Source organism: Rousettus aegyptiacus, unplaced genomic scaffold (assembly GCF_014176215.1).
Source record: "Rousettus aegyptiacus isolate mRouAeg1 unplaced genomic scaffold, mRouAeg1.p scaffold_m13_p_2, whole genome shotgun sequence".
NCBI classification, from domain to species: domain Eukaryota; kingdom Metazoa; phylum Chordata; class Mammalia; order Chiroptera; family Pteropodidae; genus Rousettus; species Rousettus aegyptiacus.
In genome coordinates this window covers 36,908,111-36,929,001 of record NW_023416295.1, presented here as the reverse complement: position 1 = coordinate 36,929,001, position 20,891 = coordinate 36,908,111, and the positions used below count along the sequence as shown (strand labels likewise).

At 31.0% G+C, this 20,891-nt stretch overlaps 1 protein-coding gene across 1 annotated transcript; it reads right to left on the bottom strand.

The window, feature by feature from the left end:
• Positions 1–1,036: 1,036 nt before the first annotated feature.
• ZSWIM2 (zinc finger SWIM-type containing 2) lies at positions 1,037–18,914 on the bottom strand. The gene is made up of 9 exons (XM_016154499.2): positions 18,725–18,914; positions 17,468–17,544; positions 15,918–15,958; positions 10,315–10,525; positions 9,003–9,254; positions 5,564–5,648; positions 5,041–5,153; positions 2,918–3,071; positions 1,037–2,008 (listed from the first exon to the last, which is right to left on the bottom strand). The coding sequence occupies exons 1-9, from the start codon at positions 18,887–18,889 to the stop codon at positions 1,199–1,201; spliced, it is 1,908 nt and encodes a 635-aa protein (XP_016009985.1). The 5' UTR covers positions 18,890–18,914; the 3' UTR covers positions 1,037–1,198.
• Between the last annotated feature and the right edge of the window lie 1,977 nt (positions 18,915–20,891).

Below are 20,891 nucleotides of genomic sequence, written 5' to 3'. Positions count from 1 at the left end.
TTCTATACTTATTTTTTGAAGAATTCTTTTTAAAAGGAGAGCACAGTATCTATTAGAAGATAAGTAACATTCAATTAATTGGAAAATTAATTTGCAGTTTTCTTCACTCCACTTTGCCCCCCCTGCCAAAAAAGAAGGCTGATACAATCCTGAATTGCTGACAAATATATTGGACCCTCCATTTATATAGCGGAAACAAGCCAAACTTTCTATTCATTTTTAAAATGCAGCTCATGTTCTAATTTACTCTTAATTACTGTTTCTGAACTACATTTTAGTAATTATTTTCTTTGGTGATTAACCTCAATTTTAATTAATCATTTCTTTAAGTTCAAATGTTACTTTCCAAGAACTTTCTCTGCTTGATGTCTTCATGATTTGTTTCATAGAACAATCATGTATTCTATTACAACCATGACAAAGAAAAAATTGTGAGGTTTTTTCCCTTGTTATAGATAACAAAACCAATAAAGTCATCAATGTCTGTTTTAAAAAAAATTGAAAAGCTACTGAGCCATAGAATTTAAAAATAAACAGAATCTAAGCATTATATTTTTCAAATGAACATTTTAGAAATATAACTGGTTTAAAAAACAGATCCATCTACTACTGATTGTATCAAGAAATTTGGTAGCACTTATACTCTTCTTGAAAATAAAACAGTACGACCATTATAAACTTGGCATAGCTTATAGTATTAAAGATATATTTTATTTTCATTTTATGTATAAGAAAACTAAGGAAATAAGAAAACCACCAGGATTTTCTTGTAGGTTTGTGGTGATTACCACTATAAGTTAATGTAAAAAACACACAAGTACTTAGAAAGAATCCCAGCATGTTATATGTTATCAAGTGGAATGTTTAAAAACAGTGATTCAATGCAAGAAAAATCTTAATCCTTAATTAATAATTACTGTAATCAGTATAAAATAGGATATAAAAGTTCTAGAAATTATTCATAATTCATAAATCCTGAACATACTCCTCAAGACATATAATGCTTTCAGTTTTATAAGGAGTCAGGGTAATTTCCTTTAAGTGTAGTTAGTTATTCATAGACAAGTAGGCAAAATGAACAGAGAATTTGATACACATTTATCAAGAGTATATAGTGTTTTTTATGTTCTACAAATAAAACATTTTATGTTCAATATCCAAATATTTAAAAGTGCCAATATTAGTCAAAAATATATTTTCATAACTGAACTCCTTTCAATATTAAAGATAGCTCAGTTTTTGTATTTAAAGGGTGAGATATAGGCCTTCTTGATAGATGACTATTTTTTTGCCTAATTTTCCCCATACAGTTATTATACCTTTTAGACAAACTAAGTTTTGTTGTACCCCAATTCACAATAAGGTTTAAGTCTTCTGGAAGTAAAGTATTTGATCTACTGTTTTCCTCTCTTATTTTAGTACCAAGAATCTTCTTTTGATTGTGGTTAATAGGTTTACAGCCTTTGGTCATCTTCTGGCTTTGATCAGTGTGGTAATTTTCATTGATACATGGGCTTTCCATCCCAGTGGGACATATAATATTCTTGTGAGCAATAGAAGGAAGAAATGTTTGAGATGATATTTTTCCAAAGGATCCAGTGGGTAAATCTTGAAGATACCTAGGGAAATGTTGGCTAATTTTATATTCATAGATTAGTTTTCTTGAATTTGAATCATCTAAATTGATAGAGCAGAGATCATCTGTTGTTTTATTTTGATAGGTATCTGTTGAACTTTGAGGTGTATTCAACTTTTCAGAATTATGATGAGGTATGCTGGGTAAAATTCCAGGCCTATTTTGTTTTAAGATTAATCCAGTACCAGGAATAAAAAGTCCTGGTTCTTCCTGTTTTGACAGATGAATGGTGTCTGTGTTCGAAACAGACTGATGTATATGTCCATTCACTGCTGTATCTTTCCAGATTAATGGGTTATATATAACTTGTCCATCAACAGGGCAGGAATTGCACTTGTGGAATAACCAACTGTCAATACATTTCCTATGAAACTTAAAAACAAAAAGGGTTAGAAATTAATCAGGGATAAGAATATCTTGTGCATAATGTATATTATCTATTCAAAATTTTTCAAGTTTCATTATTACTATTAAAGCTAGCAAAAATGGAAAGTAATTATAATTTACCAAGTTTTATGAAAATATTTTGAAATATTAAAAATCTAATTGATTATGGACTAATGTCCACTTTCAACATTAAAATGGAAAATCTTCTATGGATATCATTTTTGTAGTTTCATTAAAAACTAATTGCTTATTCAAACTATTAATTTTATTATTGCTAATGAATAAAAATAAATGATAAAAAAAGTCATAACCAAATAGAACTGAAAATTGATCTGAGGATGGGTAGCATATAAAATAATAAATCACATTCTTGAGAAGAAAAACTATTAAACATTTTAATTTTAAGTAAGGGTGACTCTAAAACTATACATGTTTTTTTATTGAGATTACTTGATTTCATTAAAAACCCTGTTACCAACTACATAGTAATCAAATAATATTAGACTTTGATTTCAGTGAGTTCATTTGAAATAATAATTGACTATATCAAATTAAGCATATGTCTCATCCAAAGAATCACAAAAATACATTAAAAAGTTAGTATTCTTAAGCTTTTTCTTTTTATAGATAACTAGATAAAGTCATCTAACTTCAAGGGCCATTTTATCTTTCCTAGATGGTATATACAGAAATGAGTTCTAATCAATAAGAATCCACACTTAAGGGGGTAAAGCTGCCTTTTCAATAGTTTCTGCTGCAGCTCCTCTGCATATACTGTTCAATGTGAACATTTCTGCACATAACTAAAAAGTGAAACGAGAGATCTAAATTGTCATGTCATTTGTGAAAACTGGCCCTACAGAGAAAGTCAAACTAAAATAATATGACTTCTACCTTGTGAGAACATGGTAGCAATCTTGTGTATTGACCAAGACAAAATTCCTTCAAACAAAGGCGACACTGGTAGCCTGGAGCAAGCAGCTTACTATTCTTTGTGATCAGTAAGAGAGGCAGTGACTTTACCACGGGTTTTGGGGTGTGTACCTGGCTGAATGGGAGCAAGCAGAGACATGAATGTTCATATGCGATTACAGATCAGGAAGTAATCAATAGTGTAGGTAAAAACCTCGATATAAATAATGCAAAGGAACCCACTGTTTTCTTGAACTAAAGATAATAAATCTCATACATTATAATGTTTAAAAACTACTATGTTGATCCTGAACATTGATTTCATAACACAACAAATTTAGTCATTTAAAATAAAAATACTTACCTGAAATTTTTTTTGATTCGTATTTTTTAATGTCAATGAAACGGAACAAAATTTTGATATATTCAAGTTATTTTAGTCTAAGCCAACACTTAGGCTTGTTTTTAGAAAAATATAACACAATTTACTCTGCCATCTTGTAGGAAGTAAAGTTCACAGCAAGCCACATTAAATATTCCAGGCTACTATGATAAATTGGTTGATCATAATACATGAAAAAACTCATTTTCCCTTGCAGTATATACTTACATTGTCAGTATTGTTCGACCATGTTATTATGACTCTAAAAGCACCAACTGCCATAATTAAGATCATACAATGCAAATTAACTGCTATTTGATGCCATTAGCAACTGATAAGACAGAGAAAACAAACATTTAAAAACAAAAGCTTGCTCAAAAGATTAGATGCATTCCTATTGTTCAAAAGTCATTCAGAAAAAGTTCATATATATTTTTCAGAAAAGCTCATACTTCTCATTATTCCACAGATGTACTTCCATCATGCTACAAAAACTGCTTTTATCAAGGTCATGTAATTGTCCACTAAAAAAAAAAAAACCAAGTATTTTTATTCTTTTAGGTTAACCATGCTCTTAAAATCTTGAAATTCCTTTTATTTGTTACACTTTCTCTGCCTAGAATGTCCTTCTACCCCCAATGTTATCTTGCCTCCCAGCCAAATCTCCTAAACCCTTAGTTATACAATTTGTCATTCTAATAGGTTGAAGTGTGATACCTAGCCAGGGTCGAGAGAAAAGGAGGTGAAGAGTCTTTGTATAGGCTTTTTATATCTATAAGGTATAAAATGCTCCACAACAGCTCCACAGGGCATAGGCTAAATATCCACTGGGTTGGATAGTAACATGCATATATATATATATATATATATATATATATATATATATATATATATAGTGCTTGTTCATATACATATGAACAAGCACAATTTTTGTTTGGTTAATTTACTAAAACTATTTTTTAAAATTTATTTCAATTTTAGCCCATCCTTTAAAAATGATATTTTGTATATATATTTTATAATATGCCTAACATGTTAATAATAAACAGCAACTTTAATTTTCTTTAATTTACAAAGAGTACGACAAAAGGTCTAGAGGCCTGCCCACTAGTAAATGCCCAGTCTGTGTTCTGAAATGCAATCGATTCGCTCAGTACTCTTCCTCCTTGGTGTGGAGAAGGGGGGAATGGGGCAAGAGAGACTTCATTCTTCCTTCTCAATTACTTCAAAGCAAATCTCAAATCACCCTGTATTTTTTTTAATATAATTTATGTCAGTTTTAGTTTTACATTTATTTAGATGATCATTTACTTACTGAGGAAATTGCTATATCCCTATTATCTAGTATAATCTCTGGTAGAATTGATAATAATTATAGATAACATTATTTGAATATTTACTGTGTGTATTTATTCATTTCATACTCACAAAATTCCTGTGAGGCTGGTGTTATAATTATTCCTATTTTAAAGTTGGATAAAATGAGGCAGAGAGAAGTAAACTAGCCCCAAAGTCACACAGCCAGCTTGTGGTAGTACTAGGACTGGATTTAGGCAGTCTGACTCAAGAGCCTTGTTCTTCACTTGCATAATATAATGTCACCTAGTATATAATAAGTCTTCAATATATATTTATTGAATAAAGGAATGAATAAAATTTATCTAACTAAAAAATTATGTTTCCTAAGTCATACAAGAACTGTAAATTTTACTGAGAATCTCACCCTTGCTTTTCTTGAAAATGTGGCATCTTTTCTTCTATCTCATTTTTAACATCTATGTATTTTACAAGTTCATCTGATCTTTTTTCTAGTGATTTCCATCTTTGATTTCTCTTCTGCAATAGGTAAAAAGTAAATATTACTTTGTAAATCATGGAAATTTTTATTTTGTGAATTAAAATTAATAGGCTGCATATCAATAACATAATACTGTAGCAAGTCAATTTGTAATGTCTTTTTTAAAAATGAATTTTAAGGGTTGATGGCTGTCCTTATGATTTATGTAAAATGCTATCAGATGTTTGTTATTGTGTTGGATTTTATAAATTACCAATGTAAGAATGGATTGTCTTGTATGTCCCTGTGAAAAAGCGTTCTTCAAAAACTATGGTCTTTGATTGTTATTAAAACTCAGTTAACTCTATTCCAGAACGTTACTTATTCTTATTATTCTTATATTTATTTTACTTAAATTTACAATAGGACAAATACAAACACTATACGAAATTCAAGATGGATACTATACCTCACGAAAAGTAAATGGGTGACAATGATGGCAGCAGCTATCAAAACATTCCTGGCATAAGTGAAATTCTATACATTGGGTACACCTAAAAATACAAAACACCAAAACATACAAGAAAAAAATCAAATTATTTTGATGTGTTTTGATGAAAATTTCTGGCCAAACTTCCCTGGGAACTATACATATATGACGAGGCCCATGTTAATTATTATCCTGTATTAGTTTCCTCTACTGTCAAAAGGTACATCAAATTTGACATCTTAAACAATACTATTTATTATTTTATTGTTTTTGTAAGACAGAAGCTGGACATGGGTCTCAATGGGCTCAAATGAAGAGGTTTGCAATGCTGCATTTCTTTTTGGATGGTCTTGAGAAGATCTCTTTCCTTGCCTTTCTCATGTTGTCCTCCCCTTCTTTAGCTTAGCTTGTGACCCTTTCCTCCATTCTAAAAGCAAGCAATGTGGCATCTCTCTGTGCCTTTTTTACATGGTCACATTTCCCTCTGATTCTCTTTGTTTTCCTCTTCTACTTTAAGAACCCTTGGGATTATACTGAGCCCAGATATAGTGGTTCCAGGAATGAGGATATGGACATATTTGTGAGGGTGTTATTTTGCCTACCACACATCCCTTCCATGATGTCTTCCTGGAGTACTTTAGCTTTTATTTATCTTTTCCTCTAAATTCCCCTAGAATATACAGCCTATATTAGTCTATCATTTGATTATCCAGTATTTTCAAATTGTTTCATAAATGTTAGAGTTATACTTAGAAAAATACATCTTGAATACAGGAATTATATTTTATTTCTTCTCTTTACTCACAAAATTGGAAAAGGTATGTATATATATATATCAATAAAATATCAATATAAATATATATATCAAAACTATTGACAAATTTAAAACAAACTTCACTTTTCATAAAAGCTTAATCTCAAACTTATATCATTTATGAACATTTTGCCACAAGCAAAGAATTTTAATTTTCTTGCAGCAATGCTCATCAATAAAATCATGTTCTGAGCAAATAAATTTATTTTATTAGTCAAGTTATCTAAGATTTAGAAGACTATTTCTATGAGAAATCTGAGAAAATATGTCCTTAAGACATCTTAGAAGCAGCAAGTGCTAATTTATTTATTATTACTATTTATACACACAGAGAAGATTCTTAATAATTAACATCAATCGATCAGAGCAGTGATGCACTTAATTCAGTGCATCAAATTATGCTGGGCTAGCAAAAGTTAAGCATTTTTATATTTTAACACATTATGTTATTTTTAGAGTTAACTTAAAAAGATATGTAGCTATATTGTGAAACTCTAAGAAACTGAAAAGTTTTCTAAGTTTATCTTGTTTTCTACTCTATCTTTTCCAAAAACTATTGGAATTAATTTTTTAAACTAATGACTGAAATGTTAGTATTTGAGGGAATGGAAGGTGGGAAAGTCATAAATGTTAGAAATTCATTTTTTAATTTTTAAAAAAGGATTGATAGAGACATGGATAATTGTGAGCCAAATTCAAAGAGAAGTTGTTCTCAGAGGAGAGTTCAGAGCAGCAGGCTGGGAGCAGTACAGTGGGAAATGTCTATATTGAGGGGTAGAAGAAGCAGCATCCATGAAAACCGAGAGAGCAGCCAGAAAGCTCAGAGTGACAGAGGAGTATACTGTCATCAACAAAATACTTAAAAGCAAGAATTGAGATAATCTGCTAAAGCCACATATTAACCATGTGAGGAACCCATGACTATAAGAACCGAGAATTTTACACTGTGGCTTTCATATACCCTTGTCCTCCACAGCTGTTCTTCACAACCCCCCTTTCCTCGTGTTACCTTAGCCCCTTGTTGTTCTTATCCAAACCTCTTGAAAAAATATCAATTGCGCAAACAATGGCTGCTAATACCACATACCAAGACTTTCATTTTTTTAGAACCCTCTTTAGCCAACATTCCTAAAACTAACTGAATACCTCCTGCTAAACCTCTGTAAAAATTATGCCTTTGTTGATTAATAAGTACAAATTGGTAGTTACAAAATAGTCATGGGGATGTAAAGTAAAGCATAGGGAATATAGTCAATAATATGATAATTACTATATATGGTACCAGGTGGGTACTAATCAGGGGAATTACTTCATAAATTACATAAATTTCTAACCATTATGCTCTACACCCGAAACTAATATAAAATATTAAATGTTAATTGTAAATGAAAAACTTAAAAAGGGGGGGAAAGATGAAGTGGAATAAGAAGTTCAGATTTCTAGGTATAAAACAAATAAAATATGGGGATGTAATGTACAGCACAGGGAATACAGTTAATAATAATGTGATAGCATTGTACAGTGTCAGATGATTGCTGGACATATCATGGTGATCATTTCTTTAGGTATATAAATGTTGAATAACTATGGTGTGTACCTGAAACTAATACAATACTGTGTGTTAGCTATATTTTAATACAAATCTTAAATAAAAATTCTGCCCTTCTTCCACAAGTGAAAATGTTCCTTTGTAGCCTTCTCAAGTTAGCTGTGTTCCAATAAGGACTTCTGCTAATGGTGATACAGTTGATTTTCTTCTAGGTGTTACATAGAATAAAGAAAGAACTAAAAGAATTCAAAGGAGAAAGGCATCATTCACTGTTTGGGGTGATAAAAAATATTTTTATGGTTTTATAAGAGGGTTTTAAAAAATAATTGAACTCAGTGTAATTCTGGGAAGACCGAAATGTAAACTTATGCATTCTAGAAAAAAAATTAAGATTAAACAAAACATTTTCTTCTTAACATACATTTAACCTAAAATTTTAATTAAGAAAGTGCAATTTCCTGAGTAGAGAAATTAATTGATGTTTTATGTTTAAAGATTAGTCACAAAAGTAATGGAAATTGTTTTCTCTAATAAATATCTTCTTGTTGAGGTATAAGATACAAAAGAAAACAAAACATGCACTTACTGCAATCTGGGGGACTCAAACATTCAGTCAATCTAGTCGATGTCCCTTTAGCTCAATCCTGGGAGTTTAGGGCAATGAATTCACTAGTGGTTCAAAGAAAATTAGAGAGGGTAGAAGTCCATCTAGCAAGGGCTCTGAGCTTGGAAACTCATCTAGGGCAAATCAACAAAGTCTATGTCCAGAACTTCCAGGACAGGATGCTACTTCAGACTCAATCTAGACTGGAGTGCAAAGTCAATTCCCTTGTGTAAGTGAAGAAAACAAAACATTTGCAATTCTGAGGTACTAGGCTGACATAGATCACCAGTCTGTAAATTCTAAACAAGCAGCCATCAACTAAGGCAAATACACTATATAAAGGAGGAAAGAAAGAACACAGTCTAGATGACTGGTACCATAACGCTCCAAGTTTCCTAACTTAAAAAAAAAAGTTAGAATACATATTCCTAATTTTCCTGATGATACTTACTTATAACACTTCCCCTCAATTGGAAATTGTTTACAGTTATTACAGGGAATTCCAAGGTGTTTGTCCAGTCTCTCTTTCTCAGCTGAAGTCACAAGTTTGCTAGAGTTCTTGAATTCCTCTAAAATAAGTTTTAATGGTGCAAATTCTTTCCTACACAGAGGACATTTCAACATGGAAGTGTTTGATATTGTATCCTGATAATTAGCTAAGATCTTCATGCATTTTATATGAATACTATTGCCACAGCCAAACCTGTTTGAAATAAAATACAAGGTTACCATATGAACATGCAGTTATATATACCTACATAAATAAATTTTTCTCTGCTACCATATTTATTTCCCATAAAAATAGATTCTGATTTACCAGATATAGCTTGATTACATACATAAGTACATACCTTATTTTATGTTATTCATTTAATCTAGCATCTTTAATTTAGTACATCAGAATTCCAAACAAATTTCCCCATGCCAATGAAATGGTGGTAAAAGATTTTGCGTCATTAAAGTAATTTTCATTTGTAGAGTGAGAATGCATATAGATTTAATAAAAAGGAAAATTATAACAATAATTATTACTTTTTAAATTAAAAGCATCACTGAGAGCTTGGATGTCGCCTTATTTTTCTAGAAATCATTCAATATGTGATAGTACTCAATAAATGCCTGCTGAGAAAAATAATGTTTTGGGGAATAGTTAATAATTTTAAAATACTCGATAAAAACAGCATTATGAAAAACTAAAATGTAGATTTTAGAAAAATTTGAGAAATAATCAGGAGAAAAAAGAATGAAAAAGTTCCATAGCAAATGGTTTTCCATATTTTCCAAGTTCAACTTTATAGAGCCTTTAAAAATAGTTGACTGACACTCTCAATAAACATGTGTTAAATTTTGAGTTATTTAGGTTTAAAAATAGAAACGAAGAAGTTTTATCATTTTAAAGTAAAATAATGTTTACTTTCAGAGAACTCTTTGTAGCTACTCTAAATCATGGCATTTATTCATGTTAAAACAAAAATATGAAAATTATTCTATTTTAATAACTTAGAGTGATAAGGGGAATAAAATGGAGTTACATTTTAATTCTCATTCTTTAAAATGTAGCCTAGATATATTCAGAATAAGAACAGGACCTCTCACAACATATATGTTAGGAAACAAAAGAAGGTCAATTTAAATATAATTGTTTAAATAGATATTGTTTCTCTATCAACATGTCTCATAACGTAATCAGTTACAAACATATTAAACTAGAATTTTTTGTAAGTTTCTAGATACCCTTTTCCCTCCCAGTCCCCCAAAATCACCTGCAAAAGGTAACAGGAAGCTTTTTCTCTAAAAGTGCTTCTTGACAAATAGGGCAGATATCATCTGAATCAATTTCCTTCTGTTTAATGTATCCGTCTTCTTCAATATGTACATTGTCATCATCTGTTCCTTTTTGGGGAGTTTGAACTCGATATATCCCCCGAAGCAAGTCACTGATTTCTCCTTCCATGAGACCTAACTGCAAAGCAGCTAGTGAAAAATCCCAAAGCATTAAAATTCAGTGGCAAAATTAGAGATACAGAAATGTAACAACTTGTGCTAAAAGATAGCACATTATTTCAAATGTCAGAAAGACACTTTTGGCTAAATTATTACGCTGACCTTTATCACTTATTTGGTACCCCTTTCAGAGAAAAATAGTCAGATAAGAGTCATTTATAAAAAGAATGGAAACTATCTCTTTTTTCTTACTAAAAAGAGTCAGTGCAACTAGTGCATTATGAGAGTTCTGAATTAATTTTATGATAGTGTTTATCCTTAGGTTAGTGTTATAATAATGTGTCACATTTTGATCTGTTCACTTATAAGGCCAGCAGGATCAATATGCAGGAATATTAAAAAGGGACATGAATACATAAAGATGAAGCAGGGATATTTGAGTAATGTAATTAACATTGGTTAAATGAATGAATGAATAAGAAAGCAAGATTCAATTACTTGTGCCTATTTTCCTGTCTGTTTCTTGTTTCTATAAGAGTGTTTCGGTAGCCACATCATTCACAGATTTGGTAGACATTCCTCTGGACAATCTATTAGGAACTATATCGCCTGTACCCTTGGGATGTGCAGTCTTTGAATTCTGAATTTTCTCAATCCTGCTGTCTTTATAAGAAATTGTATTCTAAGTGCATATAGTTTTGATTAGGGCATCCTAGATTCCTTTGTTCCCTGGCCCACCCCTATGCTTCTTTCCCTTTCCTTCTACTTAATATGCCATAATTTAAATACCAGATATTATTTGTTCCCTTGAGTTCTGATATTCATTTTACATATTTGTTAATACATATAGATTAAACAATTATTTGCAAGAAAATAAAAAGCTCAATTTCCTGGAAATTTAATTAAGCCCTAAAAATACTGAAAACATCAGTTATATTTCAATATAGGAATTTGTTCCTTGTCTGAGGTGGAGCGGTGAGTGAATGTAGGATGGTATATTTTAATTAACCATTACTTTGGAGGATGAGGGCTATTTGACAAAGAGACATAGTAACAGCTGCTCCCTAAAAAGATGAGGAGGAAAATGAAGAACAAAAGATTGTGCTTTTGAGATCAAAGATTCTCGAAGATGGGGTAAATACAGAAACATAACAGTTGAACATAAACATAAGAAAAGTTGGCCATATATAGTATAACATGAATCAGATAATAAAAGGGAAGAAAAAACTCTTCTGAAATTAATTTGGAAAAATTAATGTGTGAGACTATGAAAGAATATTCTTTTATAGAGAAGAGCAAGGCAGCTCGTCTGATCAGATATCATGGTGTATTACAAAAAAATTAAATAACAGAACTCACTAAATAATAGCCATTATGAAATAAAGGATGAATAAAACCACTATTCGATAACTGTTATTGAAAGAACTGGTAGCAATATGGAGATAATTTAATTACTTTAAACCAAATATGAATCTCCTGTTTATACCAACACAACCACACATGGATGCCACACTGAAGGATAAAAATAAAATAGAAAAACAATAGAAACAACCTCCCAAAGACCATCGATACTATGGCAGAAAGACAAGCATTGAAACAATACACATGAAAGGTAAAAATGGTTAGATTTAACAACTCAAAAAATCTCTAATACAATTTAATAAAAAATAAAATTTAATAAAGCCATATAAAAAGAATTATGACATTAGGAAAACATTTGCAAAGAGAGGAAATCCCTATATTTAGGTAGAGTTTGTAGTTTTATCCTAATATATAAATAACTAAAGTTCACACAATTTACACACGAAGTGCAAATAGTAAAAAAGGCAAGGAAAGGTGAGTTAAAATAAGAATGGGGTACAGACATAGAATAAAACCTAATAAATAAACAATAATAAATAGAATGTATGTTTTGTTTGGTTATGTTATTTCTTTTTGTATTTAAAAAAGTTATTTCAAGGCACTCTAGATCTTTTAAGGATACGTTAGAGGTATGGGAGAATGGAAACCATTTTCTTATTTTAGATATAAATAGATTACTATGAACTCTGTATCTTGTGTTTCCTACATTGTGAGACTTGGTCTTATTTTGTAGTATAGAAATATTATTACCATTTCAAAATATTTCTATATATCTTTATTGTTTTCAAATATATTGTTCATGTTTTTCATTATATACTTAAGTAACATATAATTAAATGTACCTAAAACATGAATCCAAAAAACAAAAGTAGCAGAAAACTGATATATTGTTGAAATTGTAAATCAGCCAAGGTATTTTAAAGACCAAGTTGGAAACATATGTGGGTGGCAAATATAGACATATTAATACTTAAATTATAAAATAAATAAGTAATGGGGATATAATTTACAGCATGGTGACTATAGTAAATAATATCGTACTATATATTTGAAAGTTGCTAAAAGAGATCTTAAAAATTCTAATCATAAGAAAAAAACTGTAACTATGTCTAGTGATAGATATTAACTAGACTTATTGCAGTAATCGTTTTGTAATATATACAAATATCAAATCCTTATGTTGTACATCTGAAATTAATATAATTTTACATATCGATATTTGTCATTGATGACTTTAATTGCAGAGATTACATAGCATTGAAAACATTTATAAAGTCACTATGATAAAAATGGAACACAAATTCCCACAGACTACTAGGTACACATAAATACAAAATCAAAAAGGAAAATAGAAAATAAAAAGCTTATTATATATTTGTGGTGGGAATTTTAAAAACTTTCCTTTAATATGGCTTTTATTTTATTCATAAAATATTTAATTTAGAAAAGGAACAGATGGCATTTACTAGACATTTAAAAGAAGCTATTAGGTGATAAATCTATGTTTTGCTGGAAAATATTTGTTGCACACTCCTCTTTTATTACTAGTAATCACCTCCTCCAAATTTATGTACATACTTTACATAATCCTAATAAATAATCATTTATAGCTTTCTTTGAATTACTTTAATTTTCACACACATTAGTTCTAGCTTCCATTTAAATGATAAATTTCAAAGTCATTAAGATTTCTACTTTCTCCAAATATTTATTTTCTCAATTTTGACTAATTAAAACTTAATTTAAACATAAAAGATATGGAAAATTTTGTATTTTAGTAGGAGGTATAAATTTTAAAAATTCATACATAGGGTTAATTTTAAACATTTAAAAAATTCCCTACTGTACACTGGTATTTATAAAAAGAACAAGACATGGTTTCTGTCTCCAAGTATAAAGGACAACACAATATAATTGATTCATGTGAAATTGCTATTTTCATAGATTAAAAAATCAGATATTAGCAATTCATATGATTCAATTTATAAAAAGGACCTAGCAAAGCTAATTGACTAATATACAGTATAATAAATATTTGTTGAATAATTGGGTAGAGTTGCATTGTACAATATGGTAGCCATTAAGCCATATCTGACTACTGAGCCCTTGAAATGAGGCTAGTGGGACTAAAAAACTGAATTTTTAATTTTGCTTCATTTAATTTTAAATGGAAAACCAATAATCTATAATTATTGGGAAATTTATAAGTTTGTAACATTTGGGCATTATGAAAATCTAATTTTTAACTAAATATTTTATAAAGTCTAAATGCAGATCAAGTATTTCCAATTAAAATATAATGTCTGAGTTGATACACTGTCAGACTACATTTTGAAGAGAGTGCGAAAAAACATTAAAATATTTCAAAAGGTTTAAACTGGTTACATGTTGACGTGATAATATTTTGATATGTTGTGTTAAATTCAAATATATTATTAAAATTATTTCTTGTTTCTTTTTACTTTTTGTAGTATGGTTACTAGAAAAATACACATGTGGCTCATGTTATATTTTTGTTGGACAGCCCTAGTATATAGAAGCTTGAGAAAATGACATGGGAAATAATGTAGAGAACAACTAAGACTTTGATGGGGACATAAAAATTCACTTCAGGTGGATAAAATGAAGCAATAGATAAAACAAACATCTATGAAATCATACAGCCTAATCATTGTTTATGAAGATACTGGAAGAGAGGATAAAGTAGAGAGTAAGTGACATTTCAGAAATTTTTGTCTACAGTGTGAAAGAATAAGCAACAAAGTCAGGTGCTAGAAACAAGGGGGCCATAAAGAATATAGTACTAAGGGCTGATGAGGTTGAATAACAGTGAGAATGAGGATGGTGAGATAAGGACACTATTGAGAAGTAGGTAGGACATCAACATTAACGGGATTTGTTTATAAAAGAAGTAATAAATGTATGAGAGAAGAAAATGGGACAGGAAAAATCACAGAGAATCCCAAGATATCCAGCTTTGGAGACTAAAGAAGAAGGAAAGCCAATATTTGAGGTAAGGAATACAAAAAGGGAGCACAGATAGGGGAAATTTAGTATTTAAAATGCCTGTAGGACCTCCAAAATTGAGCTTCCCAGAAGGTAACTGGAAATACTGGTCTGTTGATAAGATGTGGAAATCACTAGTATAGAGGTAACAGCTGGAGACATAAAAAATGGGAGACATTTCTGAGAGAATGTATAGAGTGAGAAAAGAGTAAAAAAAATCCCTGTGAAATACTACTAATAATTTATTATCTAGGATAACTTTTAAATGTGTACTATGATTTTATTTATAAATAATAGCCGGGGGGAAATGAACTCACCTAAATAGAACTGATACTCTTTGAAGTTAAAAAAAAAAATGGAAAATTATCACTTTGATTCTTTATGGATATTACAAACATTTATTAATAAATTTTAAGATGCTGTTGTTGTTCTTCAGGGAACACTTCCATAATGACAGCATCTTTATTACAAAATGTACAAATCTAAATGACCTGTAATAGATTATTTTTCTTTCTCTTTTATTTCTGAGGACTCTAGAATGTAAAGTTACACAACTGTACTCCTGGCTTTAAACTCAATTGTAGTAGTGACCTAAAAACTATTGTACTCTAAAAATATACTTTTTTGGCATAAAAACTTCATCCACAAGCATTTTTGAATGAAATTATGTGTCATGTCAATGTTTAGTTCTCGGCTGTAAAAAATTACATGTTTTTTTTTCTCATAATTAAAATAATTTAGATATAGAAAGTACTGTATATCTTAGAACACATGAGAGATTTTTTCTACTTCATAACTAGCCATTTTCACTTCTTTTTTTATTAATTGTCTCTGAATCTGAAAATGATATATAAAGTTACATTTGTTTTTTATTAAATAGGAAAAAAACATGTTCTAATTGTCTTAAGTGTAAAAAACTGGGCTACAAATGGTTGTCAAACTGTCTAGAAAAATAACTGTCTACATTTAGAACTTGTCTAAATAAAAAATTATTAAATTTGTTAACTTCGTATTAGTAAAAAACAAAACAAAACAAACAAAACATACAACTTACATTCATGATTCCTTGGAAGCTTGAATTTCTTCAACAAGATCCTAATATTCACAAGTGAAAAAACAAAACATTTATTTTGACATAACTTCAAAAGATATATTATTTCATTTTAATTTTAGAATAGGAATGGCATTATAGAATTTATATTGCTGAATGTGTAGGGATAAACTTAAAACTCTTACCAGTTTTCTTTTATAATAGTAGGTAAATTTATGTCTTACAATAAGCATATGTGAAAGAAATTATGAAAAATGGAAACAACTGACATTTGCAGTAAAGAGATTTGCAAGAGAGACCATGCATTTCTTTATGACATAAAGTCTTCGTAGAGCGAGGTTAGTGAGCAAATTTAGGTATTCATGAACTTTAACTTTTCTGTTAGTTTTCCACTCCTAGAAATGGAGTAATTTTCTGAATACAAATGACTGTTTTCCTATATGTACCAATTTAATGTGTGACAGAAAGAATATTTTCAAATGTCACCAATTAAAATAGGATATGGCTATTTTTAGAATGGAAAACATATATTATTTTTACTAAATATATTAAGCATACTTCAGTATGTTGAATATTTGGATTATGTTTCCATGTATTTTATAGTTAATGAACAGTAAAATAGAATTACGTTACATAAAAATCAGAACATAATACCCTTGCCCTGAGGATGCTGGCATAAATTAAAAATGGAAAAAAACTATTTTAAGTACAATAATAAAACCACGTCATGAGTTTTGAGAGGATCATATTTTATATCTTTGCATTAACTAGAGCAAATAACATGTTAGTAGATGGTCAATAAAAACTGATCGAAACAACAAAAAACTTAGTAAATAAAAGCATTAACAATAACAGATGCACAGTTTTTTAACCTGGAAAGAAAAATATTAGAAATATGAGATAATACTCTTTTCTTAATTTCTTGTTTGATATTTTCCCCTCAAATATTGATTATGAATTTTCTATAATTAATGATTTATTGGTAAACAAAATGAATTGAATTAAACTAAATGCAAAAAAATTTTTTTTCATTTCTGGGATTCCCTTGCAAATAGAGTCTGACACCAGAGGAAAAATTTCATATTTGACAAAAGTAATATTCAGTAAAGCCCTACTTTTATTTTGAAAGACTCATTGTCAAATGTTTATTGGAAAAGAAAACAATAAATTTAAATATATATATATATATATATATATATAATGAACCACATAGTTATCAATGATCAATGATGTGAATCAGGAAGTTTTTTTCACTCCTGTGTTATAGTTCGATTTCACATTTGTACATAATGAGAATCTAAAATTCGATTTTTTTCTTATAAAAACATTAACATTCAGAACATGTAGAGGTGATAGTGTTTTCCAACTTAAATCTTAATTTTTGTAATGAAATAAAATACCTAAAAGTATATTGATAAGCAATGACCATTTTATCTTGATATTTTACCAAACCAAATTTCTTTAGTTTTGCAATACTCAAACCACAAAAAGGTAAAATATATAATATAACAAGATGCTCTTTTGTGTAGGATCTCCATTACAAAGTCACTTACCAGCATATGTGCTTACAAAGTTCCCCTCCTTTCTGAAATGTGGAACAGTTACAAACATGAGGATTTCCTAGAAAAACCTTTAAAAGAAAAATGCATACTTAAAAAATACTCCAGTTAATTTTTAGAGTAAAACTAAATTGATAGGTAATTAGATTAAACGAGATTTCAAGAGGTAATTTAGTTTAGATGATTCCAAAAGTTTGAGTATAATTACTGGAACTTCTTAATTCTTGACACCCATATGGTTTTTCACTTCCATATCTTTGCCTTAGTTAACAACTTGTATTGTCAATTATGATTGTTTCTAAGTGACCTATATTCAGATAAGTGAAAAGAAATCTAATTTTAAAAGCTTTAAAAGTATCTGTAAATTTTTTACTAAAAGGAAATTTTGCCTTGCACTAAAGTTAAAGACCTTTTGTAAGGTAGCTCATCTTGGAGTTTTATTTGTTTTGTGCACTTGAATTGGTAAGTTTATTCAATCTTATTTAAGAAGACTAATTTTATCCATCAAGTGTAAACTATTTTAAAATACAGTAAGTGTTGTGAGCAACAAAGTAAAAGAGGGATGTCTTAAATAAGTACAGTTAGTAATCTATATTCAGCATTTAAAATGCATGACACTGAATTAGAAATTCCCAAGTCAATTCAAGAGAGGTAGTGCGATGGCTGATTTTTGAGTGGTGAAAGTAGAATATGCAAATATGAAATATCTGGTCTTTGAGCAAAAGTTTAAAAGAAATTGTTAAGACCTTTCCAAGTCACCACCATTTAAACAATACTTTATAAAAGAGTCTTGTTATAGTGTGAGAGTGACTAAAGAGTAAAGAAAAACCGATTTTATATATTAAGCAAATATGTACGGTAAACACACTAGAATTTTCATTTCGTTTGAGTTACAAAGGTAGTGACTGCTAACAACGGATCCAAGAACGCACGTAACGTAAACCACACATTCTTATAAAACGTCTCATTTTTTCGAGCCCAAGGATAAAAGGGCCATCATCTTACAATAGTTGGATGCAATTTGGGGTCCTAAAATCCAGTAGTATAACTTTTATAACAAATATTTCTGTCTGCAATTTGCACACCCTTAGAGATCGGAACACTTGAGGGTAGGGTGCGGCAGCGAGTAGCCGCAGAGTTTGCGATGGGGGCTAGATAAAGTGTGTGTGTGCTGGGGGTGGGGGCGGAGGTGGGGGTGGGGGCGGGAAACCAAGGGGTTTTCGTCCATGCGGGAGCAGAGGCACTAGTTACTCGGAAATCCTTGTTTTCCGGCTCCTCCTCCCTCAGCAGGAAGCCGGTAGGACCTATCTCTCTTAAGAGGTAGATGCTGCTGCTCAGCGCCTGGTCTTGTTGACAGCTGAGGCGGTCGCTCAAGTGTCTTCGCCTTTCAGAGGCCTTAGAGCCTCGGCGAAGCATCCTGTCTGGGTGTGGGCAATGGCGGCCCCTCAACGAGGCCCTCGGAGCCGCCAGCCGGTCTCCATGACAACCGCGTGCAAGCCGGTTGCCATCGTGACAGTGATACAGATCTGCGGTGTCCCGGAGTGCCTTGCGCAGTTAGAGCTGGCGACAAAGGTGCGATCGAGTGTCGGTTTCGCAGCTGGCACCCGCCTTCAGTCCTTGTTGAGGCACAGCCCGTGACTGAGGAGTGTTTCCAATAACCAACTGGCTGATTTAAAAACTGGCGGCCGAAGGCATAGCTGTCAAATCTCTCGCGTTCCTACAGCTGGTTCCTCGCAGGCAGGGCGGCTGAATTCTGGTGTGTTAGGACAGTCGTACAACCTGATTTCAGTTTGGGCTCTGGATGCTAAAATTATCCTGTTTCTTAACTTTTTTTTTTCATCTTAAAGCCAAGAGTGATTGTTGACATTCAACAATATTTTACAAACATTTCCCAATTGCTTACTATGTGCATATTTTGAGCGATTCGATGGGGAGAAGATCAAAGATGTAGAAGACAGGAATCTAACCTAGGAAGCAAGATCCTTAAATCAGAATGTGTGTGTGTGTGTGTGTGTGTGTGTGTGTGTGAGAGAGAGAGAGAGTGTGTGTGTGTGTGTGTGCGCGCGCGCGCGCGCTGGAGTGTCTTAAAGTGAGAGGAGCATCTCTAAATTGCATGTTTCGGTAAGGATGGATGTTGAGGGGAGGGCGTGGAACCCATTGACTCTATGCCTTCCAAATTTACAAATCGCTATTTAAGGAATAAGATTTTCAAGGTATGCAATACTGTCCCGATACTTCAAATTGTGTATGATGAGCTTTGTTACTATGTTCTAGGGGGAGAACTGTAATAAATTATGAGTCAAGTAAAGAAGCTGGATTGGAATCTCTCTAAGAAATTGGAATCAGGAAATAGCCACTTGGTAACATAAAGTTGGAGGCTATTTGTCCTGTTTTGTCATGGGTGGAAGCCACAACTAGATTATGTATGTCAAGGGCGGGAGAGAAAATGGCTAAAAGGCCATGATATGAAAGAAAATGATAGTGATGACAGCTTTCACATATGAGATATCCAAATAAACACAATCCAATCTTAGTCCTAAATTTTAATTTACTAAATTTTATTTCTGCTCTCCTATTCTGACTAATAACTAACATGTATACTACTATATTTCCAACTTTACAAAGTAAGACTTTATACGTTAGGAAAAACCTCATACTGAAACCAGAAGAAATTATACATTGAATTCACTTAATAGTTTAATTAAAAACTCAAAATTAATGGCAATCTACACTTTATAACAAGATGAGTAAGGTTTCAGAGTCAAGGCACTTTATTCACCACCATTCATTCCCTCCCTCCCTCTCTCTTCATATATGGGTATATACATATGTGTATACATAATATATATCTCATATATCTCCATGTATAATATAGCTCCATTTATATTATATAGTATGTGGAGTTCTTTAAGAATTAGCTTGAAGAGAGCTTTGAAAAACAAATAAAAGCAAATAATTTGTAAAATTGTTGTGTTTTACTTATAATTAGATGATGATACTCCATGTGTAAGTGATAAACATCATTTTCAGAAAGGTCACATGTTTAAGACACAATAACTGTGTGTAAATTAATATGGTTCATAACTTCCAGTTTGGGGACAATAAAAGCAGCAATATTCATGCTTTCATGAAAATTAAAAAGAGAAAGCACAGATTGCTAGACAGAACTTCAGTCTAGCTGTAAGACATTTGTTTTTATATCTGTCAATTAAGTCTTTAAAAACATTATTATAGCCAGGCGACTATCCCACATGCCTCCTTCATCTCTTAAGAATGTGTGACAGGGATAATAGTTTGCAAATATTAAATTAGGGAATTAAATTTCTCTCTTAAATTCACAATGTTCCCCTCCGAGCTATATTTTGAAGCATATTGCCCTAGGGAAGAGGAAAGTGGTTAGAGCTAGAATCAAATCATT